We start from the raw sequence: 18,924 nt of genomic DNA, 5'->3' as shown, positions 1-18,924 counted from the left end.
GTTCTGGTGGTTAATCTGTTGTGCACAGAATTAATAATATTTGTTTACAAGTTTCCAAACAAAATATTTTAAAAACCAGAAAATCATCTTGCATAGAAATACTTACTGTAAACTCTTTTTATGGTTTTTGATGAAGGGCTGCTGAGAGCAATATCTGAAGTTTCTTCAAGTGTAGGGAATTCAGCAAAAAGACAACTTCCAAATGAGAGATGATTCGGTTATCTCAGCCATCAAACTAACTTGAAATTTGGCACAGTGGGAAGTCTCAGCAGAATATCATCTGCTATGGCAGAACATATTTGTAAATGTTTTCTCCATTAAAGGTCTAAAGGAATGCTATTGCAGAGGTACTACTCTGGTGATTTAGAGAGAAAGTTACTTCGCATTTTGTTTTTATAGAACTGGTCAACATTTTATTTTCCATCTCTTTATTATAGTCAGATAATGGCTGGTTTAAATTTAACCCGTTTTTCATGTTGTGGTATCACTGGAAATCCTAAAGTAAAACATGAGAGGTGCTGATAGTATTTGACGACTTAAAAAATTGGTAATTAGTTCTGTGTTGGATTTGCACAAAGAGCTTTACAAAGGAACTTAGCAGACTTACACAAAGCAAAACTTATGATAAATCATTCAAGGAAAAAAAACATAAAATGAGACACGATGATGAGAAGAAAGATAGTAGTCCTGAAGCATTGGGTTTTTAGGAGGGGAGAGAGGGGCTTGGCAGACATACAGAGCTGTATAACAAAAAATGCAAAACTAGAGCATGAGGAAAGAGATAAAGCAAAAAAAATAAAATAAATAATGCTAGGTTGGAAGAAGTGTGGGGAATTGAGTGGCAGTAGAGGTGTAGGAGGAAATGAGATCTAAGATGTAGAGACCTTGAAGGTGAGTACAAGAAGATGAAAAGCAGATGAGAAGTACAAGAGCAGATGCAATTTGGATAGAATAAAAGGGGAGAAGTGAGCAGATGGATAGAAAGGAGGTTACACTAATCAAGAGATCGCCAGGTCATGGGCCAGGGTTTCATTAGGCTAATCAGAGGGTAACAAGAGGAAGGTCCAGATTCACAGTAGCATTTAGATATCTAAGTTCTAGAATCAATTCCCTACACTGTGCCAGAGTAGGAGAAAGGATTTGAACAGGGGTTTCCAATACACCTTAAGAGAGTGCTGTCATCCCTGAGTCCTGGGATAGTTTGATATGGAATGCTGTCAGCCTCTCTGTTGAATCTGTTCCACTGTGGATAACTAATGAGAGAGTCACTGGAATAGGGGAACTGGATGCTGGTCTCCCTATTCTAAGGAACCAGGCTACAGGGTCATCCTCTCTCTTTCAGTCTCTGGCCCAGTGACCCTTTAAATATTTACCCTTTGTGGAACAGTCTCAGCAAGGAAGACTGAGGGAGTCCCACATCAGAATATCCCATAGAGTTTGAATCCTTTCTCCTCCTCTGCTTGATAGGGGAATTGAACATGGATCTTCCTCATCCCAGGAGACTTCTCTAACCATTGGTCTAAAAGTTATAAGATCAGTGTCACCGCCAGCCATTTTATGTAGAGTTAGACACCTGCCTAGCTCATTTTCACAAAAAAAAAAAACCTTCTTATGCCACCTGACTTCATGGGAAAGGTTCTTGGCTGTGAATTGCTAGCAAGATATACACTTCCCTCCAGCCTAGATTCGGCTCATGCCTCTCTGGGAGGAGTGAAATTTAGCACACATTCCTCTGGGCACCATCTCTTATTGACTAGCTTAGGCACTTCCCTGCCTAATTGGTTGGATGTTATAAATCTGATTTTAAGATGCCATTTTCCCCCATTTGTTGTATAGGGAGCCTAGGTGCTTAAATTAGCTTTGTGAGTTGCAGTTTTGTCTCTTGATTTTTATAGATATTTAAAAGCAATGCCCAGTGCCATAAAACCTAAGTCTTTTGTGAATCTAGGTCAAATTGGCCAGTGTAGACTACAAAGAAGAAACTTGTATTGGAAGGAGGAAGGGACAGAAAGTGACTAACAGGGACAGAGGAGTTCTTAGCCATGTCTAATTGGGGGAGTAAAAAAGGTGGTCCCTGTAACAGGAAGATAGCAACAAAGATAGTTTGAGGCATCAGAAAACAGTTGTGTTTCAGTGAGAATGAAGAGGTGAGAGGGTAACAAGAAAGTAGAAGTTATGGATTTGTGGGAGTTTTTCAGCAGTGAAGTGGGGGTTCGAAGGAACATAATAAAAAAAGGGAGTGTCGAATATGGAAATGAGACTGAGATGGAAAGAGTCCAAGAGGTGTTTATGATAAAGGATGGGATGAAGAGTGGACCTAGACTGAGAGAAAGACGAAGGCTAACATGAAAAGAGGATTTGTGAAAATGAAAAAAGGAACATACAAATGGCTAAAGTGTGTTAGACCAGTGGTTCATCTAGATCAGTATTTTGTCTCTGATAATACAAAAAGTTCAGGGCCAGTGCACAGAAAAGGGCAGTTAGGAATGATCTGCCCTGATCCATCCCCTGCCAGCATCTGGCAGACAGAGGTTTAGGGTCATCCTTAATCTAGGATTGCATCCATGACAATCTAGGCTTGTAGCCATTGATGAATTAATCATTAATTTATATAATTTTTTTTGAACCTAGTTGTATTTGTGGTCATTGCAACATCCCATGACAGTGAGTTTCACAGTTAATGGTGCATTATGGGAAAAAGTACTTTCTCTTGTTTGTATTAAACCTGTTCCCTATTAATTTCATCCACTGATCCTTGTTTTTTTGTATTGTGGGAAAGAGTAAATAACACTCCCTTATTCACATTTTCCACACCATTCATGATTTTGTACACCTCTATCATGTCACCCCTTAATCTTTTTAGTCTTTCCTCATATGGAAGCCATTTCACACCCTTGATCATCTTTGTTGCCCTTCTCTGAACTTTGTCCAGTTCTAGTATATCTTTTTTGAGATGGGACTACCAGAACTGGACACAGTAGTGAAGGTGTGGGTGGAGTACACCATATAGTGGCATTATGGTATTTTCTGTCTTATTTTCTATCCCTTTCCTAACAGTTCCTAAAGAAGAGGAAGTGTTGCCTCTCCAGGAGTAGAGAAGGCAGTAAAGTTCATGCAAGTGCTCAATGGTTGTAGAAAGGAAAAGAAGAAGGCGGTGTTAGTATGATGTGATGTGGAGTGAACTAAGTGAAGGGCAAAAGTTAGAAGCCAGAGAACAAACAGAGATGTAGTGTGAAAATATATTAGGGCTGGGGAGAAGGTAGTGTGCTATTTTTGTAGGACTGTATAGTGAGACTTCTGTAGAAGAAAATGCTATGATTTTGCATTGACTTCTTGAAATCGTAGATGGACCCAATGAGAGAAGAAGAGCAGAGTGTGTGGTCAAATGGAGGGGAAAGGAAGTTTCTAGGAATAACAAAAAGACTGAAGATTCCTTTTATGATGGTCCCCCCCATGCTTTATGAAATTGACTTATGTACACAAACATGCATAACTCGAAGATGTTACATGACAAAATACCTCATGTAACCTATCAATCTTAATGTCACAGTCTGCTGGACCTGTTTATCTTATTTTGGTGTATGTATCATTTTTGTATGTAAAGTTAGAAATATGGGATGTGGAATGGTTTATGGTTTCAAATGTGCAAATGAAAGCCATCAAGGGTTTCCCTCAATGTCTCGGTGATCACCTGTAAACAGTCTCTTTTGTCCTTTAAGTCTAAGCAGTGGTTGGTCTTTGTAATACATGTGACCATCCCAATTGGTAGGATCTGACCAGGTAATTTTCTATAGAAGGTAGGGGAGAGGACTGCCCAATGTGAAATCTATAAAATAATGAGAAGCTAGGTGTTCCTTTGTCTTTGGGTGGCATGTCATTCCCTGGAGAATGAACCCAAAGGGAAAAAAAATCTTCCCTGGCTTAGAGGTTTAGCTGAAATAAGAACAGTTTTAGGGTAAGTTTGTACTGAGCTTTTAGTGTTAGAATTAGCTATGCATTTTCTGTTTTTAAATTTGTAATTCATTTTAGTCAAATTGCAATTCTACGTGTTTTCATATGCAACCACTTGAATCCTACTGTTTGCACTTAATAAAATCACTTTTATTTACTATCAAGCCCAGTGTAAATAATTGTTACCTGGGGGAGCAATCAATGTGTACATCCTCCTTTCATTGTTAAAGGGGGCTTACATGAATGATGTATTTGGGGTTCTGATCCCATTTGGAGGGTGGTTTCCCAGAAAGCTGGGCTCCAAACTGCAGTTTCTTCAGACTTGAGGAGATTCAGGGTACGTCCAGACTACATGCCTCCGTCGACGGAGGCATGTAGATTAGCCAGATAGGCAGAGGGAAATGAAGCCGCGATTAAAATAATCGCGGCTTCATTTAAATTTAAATGGCTGCCCCGCTCTGCCGATCAGCTGTTTGTCGGCAGATCGGGGCAGTCTGGACGTTCCCCTGTCGCCAGAAAACCCTTTTGTCGACCGCCCCGTTATGCCTCGTGGGATGAGGCATAACGGGGCGGTCGACAAAAGGGTTTTCTGGCGACAGGGGAACATCCAGACTGCCCCGATCTGCCGACAAACAGCTGATCGGCAGAGCGGGGCAGCCATTTAAATTTAAATGAAGCCGCGATTATTTTAATCGCGGCTTCATTTCCCTCTGCCTATCTGGCTAATCTACATGCCTCCATCGACGGAGGCATGTAGTCTGGACGTACCCTCAGTGTCTGTATTGCTCTTTGGTGGGGTGGTGTCTCAGCTCTGTGCCTTGGCTGAGGGTGACCATGAGATCTATGCCAGCAGGCCAGGGTGGTTGGAAACCCCAGAGAGGAAGGAGGCAAGTGTCAGCGTCTTTGTCAGCATGCTGGGAAGCACTTCCATGGGTCTTCTGTGATCGCACCCCGTCTCGTCTTTCATACTTCCAAATTTCCTGTTGGCTACTTCAAGAGACCTGGGATGGAATGGAGAAACCTGACAGGAAGTGAGAGAAGATAGTGTGTTTAGCCATAAGAAGAAAAGGCTGGTCAACTGCAGTTGTTGCTGCTGCTCCTGCCCTTTTCTACTTCTCTCATTTTCAGTTTAATTTTTTCCTTCAAGTGACTCATCTTACATTCTTCATTTTAGGTTTCTGATTTGGATCGTTGTAATTTATACTTAGCATTATTGTCGGAGCTGGTGAATTTATGCTCAAAAGCTGGCTGGAAAAAGGGGCCCTTCGTTTGCAGTTTCGTTTCTTCTTTAATAAATGCCTCTATTCAAAATCTGCAGGAAACAGGCAATGAACAGGTAATTTTACAAGGGATAAATGACATAACTATATGATACAAATATTAATGAATATATTACTTTACAGAAAACTCATTTATGTAATTCATCTGCAGTGTTCTATTGCAGTGAAACACTCCGAGATTAGTTTCCCAAAGGATATTTTTACTATGTAGTGCTGTAGTTATTTGTTAATGGGCTACAGCTTCTATATAGCTAAAGCAATTTATTGGTGGCAATAAATACATTTTCCCTCAAATAAGATTGTGTAGTTACTCGATTTTTTGCTAAAATATGGTGATATGTTAGATAGCTTTGAAAATAGTATTAAAATGAAACACCAACTTCAAATGTTAGTATAAATACAGTGTTAAATTTGCAAGCTCAAGAAATTCTAAAAGCTGGCATTCCTGCATGTTTTATATCGCACAGTTATGTGTGTGTTATATGTGGAGTAATATTTTCATTTTTCAAGAGAAAGAGAAATATAAAATATTAGATGTGAAACATCTCTGAATTCACATTGATAAAGGAACTTTAACTTTTGGGATTTGTATACTGGAGTTCTCAATTTAGAAGCATTAATACCGTGTCAAAAAGAAAAAGTGGATTAGTAGCATATTGTAACAGTATGAGACCCTACTCAGTAATTCTTTGTCAGTTAGTACTTTTAGTTTAATCAATAGGGGGTTTATCTGAGTAATAATTGTTTGAATAGGGGGCTGTATGTTAGTTGTATCTTGTTGAAATACTGCAGCTAATTCTCATAGCCATTCTTCATAGAGGAGGCAGACAGAAGTTCAAAACATTTTCTGTATTTCTAATAGGTGAAGTCATTTAGAAAATAATCCATTATAATATTGCATTTTGTACATTGCTGAACATATTGACTGTACAGGTTGAACCTCTCTGGTCTGGTAACCTCTGTGGTCCATCAGGTTAGTAGAAAAGTAGCTAAAGCAGTCCTGAAGGCAACAATAGCCACTTCAACAAAAAGGGAATTATTTTGCTGGACCATGGACGTTGTTGGACCAGAGAGCCCCAGGATGTTGATGGCAGGGAGCAGAGCCGGGAGCCCGGCAGCCCTGGGGTGCGTTGTGGAGGCCCCAGGACAGGCTGCGGGGCCAGCAGCAGAGTTCATGGGCTAAGAGGGAAACTCAGCTAAGTCTGCTGGAGGACCCCAGGAGAACCCGGAGTCCATCAGCAGAGGGGCGGGAATTGACTTCCCCTCATCCAGCAAACTTTAGGTCCTGATGTTACCAGACCAGGGAGATCCAACTTGTACTCAGTAATTTTTTAAATATTATCTTCCATTCCTCTACCTCATCCCTGCACACTTGTTTCTGTATAATTTTACACTCAAGTTAATATATTTTGATTGAGAGTGCACTACATTTTATGCTATAGGACCGTGGTGTCCAACCAGTTCTGAAGCAATAGTCGCTACAGTAGCTACTGTTATAATGAACTAGCCACATTCAACCAGCCAAATAGCCACATGTGGCTAGTGGCTAGCGTGTTGGACATAACGGCTATAGGATAGCAAATAGTCTCTTCTGCTGGCTCTATTTCTCAAGACACAATAATTCCCTCTTTGTTGAAATGACCATTGTTGTTTTCTGGACTACTATACAGGCAGTCCCCGAGTTACGCGGATCCGACTTATGTTGGATCCGCAGTTACGAACGGGTCCCGTCTCCCGGATCTCCAGCAGACCAGGGAGAGGAAGCAAAGCGGTGGAGCACGCGGGCAGCGGACAGCCCAGACACGTCTGGGCTGTCCGCTTCCCACGTGCTCCGCGGCTTTGCTCTGCTTTGCTCCCTGTCTCCCTGGTCTGCAGACAAGGGGGACGGGCAGCAAAGCGGCGGAACATGCGGGCAGTGGACAGCCCAGACGCGTTGTTGGACTGGACGCGTCTGGGCTGTCCGCTGCCCGCGTGTTCCGCGGCTTGGCTCCCCGCCTCCCTGGTCTGCAGAACAGGGAGAAGGGGAGCAAAGCAGACCAAAGCCGTGGAGCATGCGGGCAGCAGACAGCCCAGACACGTCTGGGCTGTCCGCTGCCCGTGTGTTCTGCGGCTTTGCTCCCCGTCCCTCTGGTCTGGAGACCAGGGAGATGGGGAGCAAAGCAGAGCAAAGCCGCGGAGCCCGAGGGCAGCAGGACAGCCATGGTGCGTCTGGGCTGTCTCGCTGCCCCCGTGCTCCGCGGCTTTGCTCCGGATGCCTGTGGTACAGCAGCTGGGGCGCTGCCGGTTGGTCCCGTAGTGCCGCTCTGGGCGCTACTGGACCAACCTGGCAGCACCCCAGCTGCTCTGCCCCAGGCGTCCTGATTCAGCCACTGCTGGTCAGTTTCAGCAGCGGCTGAATCAGGACGCCTGGGGCAGAGCAGCTGGGGTGCTGCTGGGTTGGTCCAGTAGCGCCGAGGAGCGGCGGCGCTACTGGACCAACCCAGCAGCACCCCAGCTGCTCTGCCCCAGGCGTCCCCAAGTCAGCCACTGCTGAAACTGACCAGTGGCTGACTACAGGAAGCCCCTGCCCCGGGCTTCCTGGAATCAGCCGCTGATCAGTTTCAGCAGCAACTGACTTGGGGATGCCTGGGGTTCTTAAGTTGAATCTGTATGTAAGTCAGAACTGGTGTCCAGATTCAGCCGCTGTTGAAACTGATCAGTTTCAGCAGCGGCTGAATCTGGACGCCAGTTCCGACTTACATACAGATTCAACTTAAGAACAAACGTACAGTCCTTATCTTGTACATAACCCGGGGACTGCCTGTAACTACTCTTTCCACTAGCCTTAGAGGGCTCTGGCTATTTTACTTTTTGTTCAGGTTTCTGTAAGAAACAGAATTCAAGATTATAATTTGTGAGGAATTTGACTTGAGGGAAATATCCTTGTGACAGGTATGCATTTGAATATGTGCTTAACACTAAGTTTGTGACTTAAAATAGAAAAATAGAAAATATGAAATTAAGACTGACCTTAGTTGCAATTCATCTTTACTTTTATTGGCACAAGTGCTGTAATATTTTAGAATAAAATTAATTTCTTACAATTTCCATTATTTGTAAAAATACGTAAGCTAATTTCTGCTCACTCAGTTAACTGAATGTGATGTCATAGTCAGAGTATAGGGCTGGTGTTGATTAAAGGAATGGTTATAATTTGTACTATATACTGTACACAGTAACATCCCTGCCTTCCCTGTTTGCCCCTGAATTTTACTTTCTAATCAGATTTTCATCTATAATAGTATATATTAAAGGTATTTTTATATATGTATGTGTGTGTGTGTGTGTGTGTGTGTACACATACACTAAAATTTATCCTAATAAATTATTAATATGTTACGCTATTGATTGCGTGATTTTTAATTTTTCATTACCAGGAACCAAAGGTTGGAGAACAGATTCAAAAAGTAGTCAGTATGGCCTCAATAACTATGATTTGTAAGATTATTGATCAGAAACCTGAGCTGCAACTTGAATCTCTGCATGTTGTGGAAACCCTAAAAAGTTTTATTTCCTCTTTTCAACTTAATCAAGTATTGAAGAAGCCTTCTTGTATTGAGGAAACAAATAGGTATGTCTGTGCTGCTGTTCAAGTCACTCTATAAATCTTTTAATATAGAGAAAAGTAACACTAAAATAACTTTTTTTTTTTTGGTAACTTTTGACAAGATGCAAATTTCATAAGTGAAACCTTAATGAATTCAGGATGTACAAGTAGCTAAATTAATCTTCTTATTCTTCACATCCAGTATATGGTGGAAACACAGTGGATTTGCTCATATCAGCTCTTTTCGTAGACAGAGAATTTGGACTCAGTTGGCGCTTACTGAAGCGAATAGGCATCTTTCCACTGAATTTAATGGAAATAGAATTGGCATTTAGATTTTAGATTCTAATCTGCTGTCTGTTAGGACATTGCACTATGGCCTGCTATAGTTTGTATGTAAATAAGCTGAAGTGATATGGACTTAAAAGTATTTTCTTTGTTACAGTTTATTTGAAGAATCAACATCTGCTCAAGGATGGGGGAAAATCGTTGCAAGCTATGTACATGACCAGTGGGTTTGCCTTTGTTTCAATTTAAATAAGTATAATACATTTATACCGTTGTCAAATGATGGGACTCAGGAACTATCCAGTACTATCCAAAGACAAATAAGAATGCTACAATCTGCTCTGGAAGCTCTAACTCTTTTGCCTTCTGACCAGGTGCTACCTGTGTTTCATTGTATGAAAGTGCTTGTTCCCAAGGTAAGAGACAAAAGCAAACCTATGGTCAGTAACAATAATGAAGATTTCCTTCCACCTCCGAAATTAAACACTGTTTTCCTTCCCTTTGTTTTCAGCTTTTGGGATCATCTGAATCTCTCTGCATAAATGCATTTGATCTGGCTTGGAAAGTTGTATCCTCTTTGAGCAACACTCAGTTAATATTTTGGTCTAACTTAAAAGGCTTTGTTCAGTTTGTGTTTGACACTGAAGTTCTTGCTGTTGCCGCAAGTAGCAAGGGTCGAGCGTATTCAAAAATAAAGGAAGTAAGTATTAGTGTTTTCTCTCTTTTGCATATATATGTAAATTGTTGCACTGAAGGCATCTTTTCTTAATAGATGATTTTTTCCTCTCTCACCTATCAGTGATTTTTTTCCCTCACAAAAGATGCTGGATTGAGCATACTAGAACCAGAGTCATTTTTGTTTATCTTCAGAACATCAGTACAGCTTATTCCACCCTTTTGGGAGGGACTGCCTCTAGGGGTAAGAAGGTTGTTTAATTTTCAGGTCCATTAAATCCATCTCTGCTGGGCCTGCCAGCTAAGGTTCTAGTGAGTGATGGAGAGAGAATTGTCTATAATGAACTAACTACAGAGAAAAGGACTGTTTCATATAGATCACAAAGAATCATTACATGGGAATGACTTTTGGTTATTACCAACCTAAGCTGGCTTAAGAATGGTGACCTATAAGAGAGAAGTTTTATATTTCACTACAATTTGCTTCATTCATCTAGTTCCCATTTATTTGTTCCTGTGATATAGGTAATGAAGTTACCTTTGACTTGTAAATTATTCCTTGCCTATCCAAGATCGTATGAATTAATGATAATGATTTCAGTTTCCTTTGGCCTGATTGGTGAGTTTTTTGCTATAATTTCAAAGATGCACTGTACATTATTACATGTATCTTCATCCAATAGTTTATAGATCTGTTTTTGAAAACATTTATACGTGAAGTTAGAATATTATTGAAACAGTCAACTTCTGCTGCTGCTGTAAAGATTTTTCCCCAGGACTCCAGAATGCTTAGAAGAAAATGTAACCTTGTAATCAAAGATTTCATCATCTTAAAGAAAGATGAATTTATTAACACAAGACCCAGTTCTACTATATATTTTTATTGCTAGATTATTTGTCGTTTTGTGAGGTATGTAATTTTCTGTCCTCCACAGGTCCAGTTATTTGTATGGGGTGGCGGGGTGGAGTTTCAGTAAAATTTGAAATTGAGCGAAAGCCCCTATTTTCCTGGATTTCAGTAAAATCATTTTGGATGTTTGTATAGATTATAAAGCTTGTGAATTTTTTTATCACTCAGTTAGATCCTTGATGCCCTCATGCAAATTTATTGCTATATAGTTTGGCATCAGATTACTGTAGTCCATTCTGGTCTAAATTGTAGCATTTTCTTTAGCTCCTTTCCTTATCTTTGTGTATATGTTTCACCAAATTTATGAATAATTTTAATCTGTTACTTAATAAATGAATTTAAAAAATTACTGTTTAACACTTGCCACATAGTGATAGTTGAGAATATTGTTGGAGTTTTTTTGGGTGTGCTTAGAATAGAAAATATAGTATTTCAGATTCTTTTTGTAGTGGCTTAGTAAATATTGAGTTTTTGATGCCACTAACCGCAATATTAAGCCAATAGGGACTTGAAGGATTTTGTGTGATCTCTTGACTTACGTCAATACAGGGAAAAAAGCTTTTACTCTACTGGCTTCCTACTTCTGGTTAAAGAGGAAATATTCCCCCTTGCAAATATTTTTCATTATAGAAAATACAATCTAAAGATAGTATACCCTTTGTGACCTTACTGAAGAGTTAGTTGTATTAAGAGGCAACAAAATAACAAAGAACAGGAAGTTCTCATGGGCAAACTAAATAATCTCCAAACAACATTGTGCTTATATTTGGGAGAGTAAACTCATAAATATTGGGCAGAGTTTTGAAACAGCATAATCTGTCAGACAATAATGACCATTGGTTTTCTTTTGGCAGTTCATTCTTAAATGCATTCCCTTTGAAATCCACTTCATCAAGTAAATGTTATAATGTGACAACATCTAGGTTCAGTAATAGTTAAATCAGATTTAAAAATAGTAACCTTTGCTTGGGTCAGCTGAAAGATGACATGATGATGTTGTTGCTTTAGAAATCAGTGTCTGATCTCTCTATTTGGTCTCTCTCTTCACAGACCTCCACACCTGGCAATGTTGTTTGAATCTATGAGCTGTAGCTAAAATTTGTTTGCTGTTAATGTTTGTTTAAATATTTGTAATTTTTTTGTTAGTGTTAGTATTTTAAATATTTTCATGCTAAGTTATATTTGTACAGGTGTTGAGAGTATTGAGTCTCTGTGACAGTTATCCCATTGTCTGCAGTAGGACATACCATGACCACAAGCATCAAGGAGATAATAAAAGTCTCCTATGCAATACTAAGAGTCCAGCCTACCTTCTGTCCCTTCATAAGACAATGAAGATAAAGTTCCTAAGCAGGTGTCTGTTTATGTACATTCCCCAGTCCTTGGCAGTACCTCTTACCATTGACCCTTGTAGAGTATCCCTATGGTTGTTCTTTGAGTGATGTCCCTGTAGGTGCTCCACTATTGGTGACAGGTCATCCCAAACCCATAGACTGGAGCTTTTCTAGCAGTTGTCAGTAGGGTCACGCATGTGTGAAAGATGCCTTGTGCCATTCACACTTTGGCACCTAGAGCACGTGGCTCAAACCCCTCCCCCTACCACACTTCATTTCCTTGCTCACTGCCCTTAGTTGCAGATGGAGCTTATCTCTCACCTCAGGAGTTTGTTCTCCTCACATAAATAGTTATTCACACCGTTTTTCTTCGTTTATTAGGAATGTTGTGAGCAAGACATGAGAAGTCATTGTTCTGCTCTACTCTGCTCTGATTAGGCCCCAGTTGCAGTATTGTGTCCAGTTCTGTGCACCACGTTTCAAGAAAGATGTGGAGAAATTGGAGAAGGTCTAGAGAAGAGCAACAAAAATGATTAAAAGTCTAGGAAACATGACCTATGAGGGAAGACTGAAAGAACTGGGATTGTTTAGTTTAGAAAAGAGAAGACCGAGGGGGGGACATGATAGCAGTTTTCAAGCACCTAAAAGAGTATTACAGGAAGGAGGGGAAAAAAGCATTCTCCTTGGCCTCGGAAGATAGGACAAGAAGCAATGGGCATAAATTGCATTGGGGACGGGGAGGTTTAGGTTGGACAGTAGGAAAAACATCCTAACTGTCAGCTTGGTTGAACACTGGAATAAATTGCCTAGGAAGGTTGTGTAATCTCTATCACTGGAGATATTTAAGAGCAGGTTGGATAGACCTCCATCTCGGATTATCTAGACCAGGGCTATTCAACTTTGGAAGCTCTGGGGGCCATAATGATACTTGCAGCACATGCCGAGGGCCGCAACTTAACTGTGGTTGCATATACATGCAAATATATATGCAAATAGCTTCTTTTACACTGACAGACATGAATACAAAGATTAAGGCAAGACTCCACAACACACAGGCCCCATTTAAGTCGGTTCTGCTGATATTAAAAAAAATGCTACATTTACCTGATTTCCACCTGTATGACAGCCCTTTTAATGAGCAAGGATAGTGCAGTAATTTAACTATTAAAACGCATATCAACAGAAGACCATTATATTGACTACTTTTTTGTTTTGGCTCCTACCTGCAGGCTGCGTGTTGAGCCCCATGTAAACATAAGTCGCACCGTGGGCTGCAAACAAAAGAGCTGTGGGCCACATGCGGCCCACAGGTCGCATGTTCAGTAGCCCTGATCTAGACAGTGCTTGGTTCTTCTGTGAAGGTAGGGGACTAGACTCAATGACCTCTCAAGGTCCCTTCCAGTTATAGGATTCTATGATTCTATTGTTCAATAGTCAGGTTTTCTTGTTCCAGTTATCAGTTAAAACAAGCAAAAGAAAAAAATGTTCATTCCTGAGTTGATCCGTGGAGCAGCGGTGGCTTTTAGCCTATTTAAGCTGCCCCACCACTGTTTTCCCTCCCCTCTCTCTCTTCATTTCCCCATTAAAAAGAGAGAGAGAAGGAGACAGAAAGAGTTAATGGGGGCCCACTTTACGACACAATACCGGGGTCACCAGGGTTTAAAAAGTGTGAAGTGTGTCAAGCCTCATGCCCATGTCGAATGGCCATTCGTCACGTATACGCTGCTTGTGGGAGACTCATGTACCCCCAAAATGTGACCACTGCTGCAGCCTCATTGCAAGAGTCAAAAAAGATAGGGAGTTCCTATTTCAAAAGCTGCGCAGCCTGTTGAGGGGCCACAACCCTCTCAACCGCCTATGGAGGCTGCTTAAAAAAAAAAGGGCTGCTTCTCCGTTGTCACAGAAGCACTCAAAGAAGAGAACTTCCCTTGCAGGATCTCTTCTTCCTACCCCATCTCCTACGGTGAGCAAGGGAGATGTATCAGGCACCTTTGGTACCGTGGCGCCAAGACCATCTGCTGGCATCACTTCTGCAACATCCCACGCTGCCTCGGGGCAGACACAGTCACCGTTGGCACTGGAAAGGTCCCACCGACAAACCACGGCACCAACACTGACAACATCTCAGGACCCAGTACTGATGAAAGTCCCTGCACTGACAGCTAAGCAGCCGTCCCACAAATCATCAGTTTTACCTTCCACTGTGTCAGCACAGACCTCAATTTTGCCTCCTGCAGAGACCCCAGCACCAGTACAACATAGTTTACATGATGAGCGCACGGCATTGGTGAGACCCACTTTTGTATTGCCGGCGCTGTATATAAGCAGCAGACACATGTTTCCCTCCCTCCGTCCAGGGAACCCTTCCCAGTGCTGTTCTCATCCTATACTTCTCTGGGCCATGTTAGGTCTCTGGTGCTATCTGAGCGCACCAGATTCCATGAGGAAGATCAGAGGAGTGTCTCTTACTCGCAGCACTCCTCCCCCACCACATCTCACCACTACTGCTCTTATTGCGACAGGCTTCATGACCTGCCATGGTACTCAGAGTGGCCGTATCTGCCTCCCCACTATCCACCCTGCTGGCCACCATGGGAGCATTGGAGATCCTATAGACATGGCTCCTCTACTCCAGCGAAGCGACCTCCAACAGCCATGCCCGCTTGCACCCTTCCTACCACAGTGGATTTGGAGGAAGAGAGGGGGGTGAAATCCCAGATGAACAGACTCAGACAAGCTCCTGAGGACTCACCTACTTACAATTCATTTTCACCTGATGAAGCCGTGATGCTGGAGGATACACATCCCTCCGATGACTTGAACCAATTCCAAGAACTCTAGAAGAGGGTGGCTGCGAGCCAAGAAGTTCAGGTTCAAGAGGTGAAGGAAAAAGAGCATCGCCTCCTGAAAAACATTCATCCTACATTTCAGGGAAGGATTGTATTGCCCATTATTTATTATTATTAGTCCTCTTTGCTCCTGATGGAGCATGAGGCGCCAACGAATCTTCTCCAGCCTTCACAGTCCTGAGAAAGCCGGCTGACTTCTTCCCAGTTCGTGCCCTTCCTTTTCATGTCCTCCTCCACAGTCCTCCTCCAGGTGCCCAACGGCCTCCCTCGTTTATGCTTTCCAGGTGGAGTCCATCTGAGTGCCATATGAGGGAGTCTTGTTTCGCTCATCCGAAGGACATGCCCCAGCCATCTCCAGTGTCTCTGCTTGATCTCGTCCACAACATTGTTGATGACAGTGCATTGGCTTATCTCCTTGTTGGTAACATGCTGTTCCCAGCGGACTCTGAGGATACGATGAAGGCACCGTCCTTCAAAGCCTCTGAGTCTGCTCTCAATCGTCTTGTTAGTCCTCCAAGTCTCTATGGCATACAGCAGGACTGAGCGCACATTCGACCTGTAGATCTTCAGTTTAGTCCTGGTCTGCAACAGTGACGACTTCCAAATGTTGTTAAGCTTTTGGAAGGCTTGCGCTGCCAGGGCAATTCTAGCGGAACTCTCTTTGTCGATGTTGCTGTCCGCCAAGATGTAACTGCTGAGATACCTGAAGTCATTTACTTCCTCTAACTCTTCACCCATGACGGTGGTTTTATTGGTGTTAGTTGTCCTTAGTTTCATCACTTTGGACTTGCCAAGGTGAATTCTGAGCCCAACGCTTCTGGCTGTCCGGTCAACAATGTCGGTCTTTTCTTGGATGTCCTGCTGATTATGCGTGAGAAGCGCCAGGTCATCTGCGAAGTCACAGTCCTCAAGCTGAGCATTCGGTCCCCATAGCTCTCCCCTTGATTTACCCTCAGTGGTTCTGTGCATCACCCAGTCGATGACCACAAGGAAGAGAACAGGTGAGATTACACAGCCCTGTCTGACCCCTGTCTTCACGTGAAACCAGTCACTCTGTTGTCCTTCATGTCGCACACAGTATTGATTCTCAGCGTACAGGTCCTTCAGGGTGTTAATGACCTTCTCAGGGAACCCGTATGCTTATAGAATCCTCCAGAGTGAGGGGTGGTAGATGCTATCAAATGCCTGTATTGCCCATTGCTGAGGCTATTATGGAGGTATTAGAAAAGATCTGGCAAACTCCCGTTTCCATCCAACTGATGAGCAAAAGGGCCAACAGGAATTATTTGGTTCCTCCTATGGATGTAGACTTCCTTCTTTTTCACCCATAGCCTAATTCATTGGTAGTGGATGCTGCAAACCATCGCTCAAAAGCTCCACAATTCAGATCCACGCCTAATAACAAGGAGCATAAAAAGGTAGATCTGTTTGCCAGGAAAATGTATTCCTCTGCCAACTGCATCTTAGAATTGCAAATTATTCCACACTCCTAGCGAATCATCACTTCAACAACTGTTCTAAGCTAGCTGAAATTATGGAGCCTTTCCCAGACTCTAAGAGGCCCATACCCAGATCAGTCACCCAGGAACTTTGCTGATGTCAATCAATGTGGCTGACACAGTGGCTAGGGCAACAGCTACAACTTCCTGACTCCAGGCAACTGGAGTGCCTAGGGAGCTACAGTCTAAGGTGAAGGACCTCTTTCGATAAGCAGAAGCTTTTTATGGCCAACACGGACGAGGTTCTGCACAGCAGCAAAGATTCCCAGACTACACTTCGAACGCTTGGCATGTATACGCCACTGTATTGACGGAAGCGTTATACCCCATACAACAGGAACAGACACAGTTATTATAACTGTCCACAGCAGAAGCCCTATGATTATAACCGACCCAGACAACAGTCTCAGAGGAAGCATCCGTCTCAGTCTCGCTCCTCTGGTTCCCAGACTGTGAAACAGCCAATTTCAACCTTTGTTTGAGCCTGATCTCCCCATACATCCAGTGCCAACAAGCCAGTACCATCTTTTCACCCACAGGCTTTGTCACCTTTTCCATCATTGGGACTCCATCACATCGGATCAGTAGGTACTAGACCACACCTTTGCCAGGCATTACGCCACTATGCCTCTGCTGGCAGCTGATACAATGATGGCTTCAGCGGTTCTGTCTTCAGCTGCCAAGCAGTGACTCCGAGTCCCATCATCCATGTTGAGTACTGCTTTGTAGTCACCAACAGTGGAGCACCAACAGGGACATCACCTGAAGAAGAAAAGGAAGTTACTTGTCCTGTGCAATAATGACTATTCATCGAGGTGTTCCCCCCCCCCCCCCCGGATGCTCCATGACCCTTCCTTCCTCCCCTCCACTTGGAGTCTTGGCTACTCAGGTGTAGACGAGGAACTGAAGGGAGGGATCGGGCCACGTTCACTAGGCGCCAAAGCGCAAATGGCACGAGGCGCCTTTCGCGCATGCTTGGCCCTACTGACAGTTGCTAGAAAAGCTCCAATCTGCAGCTCCAGGATGACCCATCACCAATAGAGGAGCACCCATGGGGACATATACCTTGAATAACATTCGTTATCACACAGGGTGAGTAACTTCCTTTTTTTAGCTTAAGACACACTGAAAGTTGAACTGTGGAATACTGAGTCACTTTAGAAATATAGCTAAAAAGTGTCTGATGCCTACAACTGTGCACTCTTTATAACATTAGCCAAAAAGTGGGCATAGAAGTCATTTTGAGTAAAAATTGAGTACTTCCACCATAGAATGCATAGAGAGCTGTCCTGAGTGCTGAGCTTCTGGTCTCATTTCTTCCTGCTTTTTTCCTCCTTTCCAGTGGTCCATACTAATGCACACTCTTGAAGAGTTTACATTTATTTTTGTATGTAAAGGATTTTCATGCTATTGGTTAAGGAAGCAGTTGAAAAAGATTTTAGGATTTTGTTGAAATGTTCCGAAAGTATCATGCTTTTCCTCTGCAAGTTAAAAAGATAGTTGAACAGCAGTATTGTTACTTCCCTCATTGTGGTTGAAACAATTGTCATCCTTGAATTCCAGAAAAAAATTTCTCATAAATTTGTTTTTTTAAAGAATATTAGGAAATATTCCTATAATTATTTTTATCTGAAAGATATGTTCCAGTATTTCAGTTCAAAATTCTTCTTCCACGAGTATTTTAATTTGTAATAACCACAACACTTTTTATGGTTACAAAGACAGATCACATGTCAATCTTAGAAATTTATAATAGTCTATTTTTCTGGAAATAAATTATTTTACTCCAGAAAGTCTTTTGTCTTTCCTAGGCTTGATTCTATTTTAACAAACCATTCTGAGAAGAAATCATAATTAAATGTCTTTATTTCAGATTATATTACATAAAATAAAGCTGTTACCAGTCTAAATCTCTGTTTTTTAGAGATTTGCCACTTTTTGGAAGCATTTCTAATTTGGGTCTGAAATAGTGTATTTATAGTTTTGGGGTTTTTTTCATCTTTTAAAAAATCTGTTCAGCTACTTCAAATGTAAAAGGGAGGGAGGGAGGGAAAAAAAAGTGGCTTTGCATATTAAGAAAATAGTTCAGACATACTTTTTGCACTTTGATAATTCAACCATTTTAACTTTAAACTTGCCATGACTTGATCCTTAGTTGAAAAGATTCGGAAGAGTACCACTTGATATGTATGAAGAAGTTTAGTTTGAAAATAGAAGTTAGATTTTTTTTTCTAATAAATTATAAAGCGTGTATTCAACTCCAAATGTATGCACATATCAAAATAAAAACAGATGCATTTATTCCTAACATTTGAGGGTCAGGCAAAGGCAAGGATCTTTACTCATGTGAAAACACTGGATCATTTTATTCTTCCTTGGGTTGTGTCCCTCTGGGTTCTCCGCTCCTATGTGTATATGTGCACCCTGCACTTTTTTCTTATAGCAGTTTGTTTGGCCTGAGCATGTGTGTTACTCAGTCTTGTGCTCGATATCACTGTGTAGGTGAACCACCCTAAGTTCTTTCTCAGCTGCCTGGGTCTGAGACAGTGCCT

At 42.0% G+C, this 18,924-nt stretch overlaps 1 protein-coding gene across 1 annotated transcript in view; it reads left to right on the top strand.

Annotated features, from left to right (window-relative positions):
• The window catches only part of TARBP1 (tRNA guanosine 2 -O-methyltransferase TARBP1), a 99,810-nt gene that overhangs the window by 37,094 nt on the left and 43,792 nt on the right, over positions 1-18,924 (top strand). The window contains exons 14-17 of the mRNA XM_075924760.1: positions 5,126-5,287; positions 8,648-8,841; positions 9,263-9,521; positions 9,617-9,805. Coding sequence (XP_075780875.1) covers positions 5,126-5,287; positions 8,648-8,841; positions 9,263-9,521; positions 9,617-9,805 — 804 coding nt within the window. The remainder of the gene's footprint in view (positions 1-5,125; positions 5,288-8,647; positions 8,842-9,262; positions 9,522-9,616; positions 9,806-18,924) is intronic.

Source organism: Pelodiscus sinensis, chromosome 3, assembly GCF_049634645.1.
Source record: "Pelodiscus sinensis isolate JC-2024 chromosome 3, ASM4963464v1, whole genome shotgun sequence".
Lineage (NCBI taxonomy): Eukaryota > Metazoa > Chordata > Testudines > Trionychidae > Pelodiscus > Pelodiscus sinensis.
This window is presented reverse-complemented; position numbering and strand designations above follow the sequence as displayed.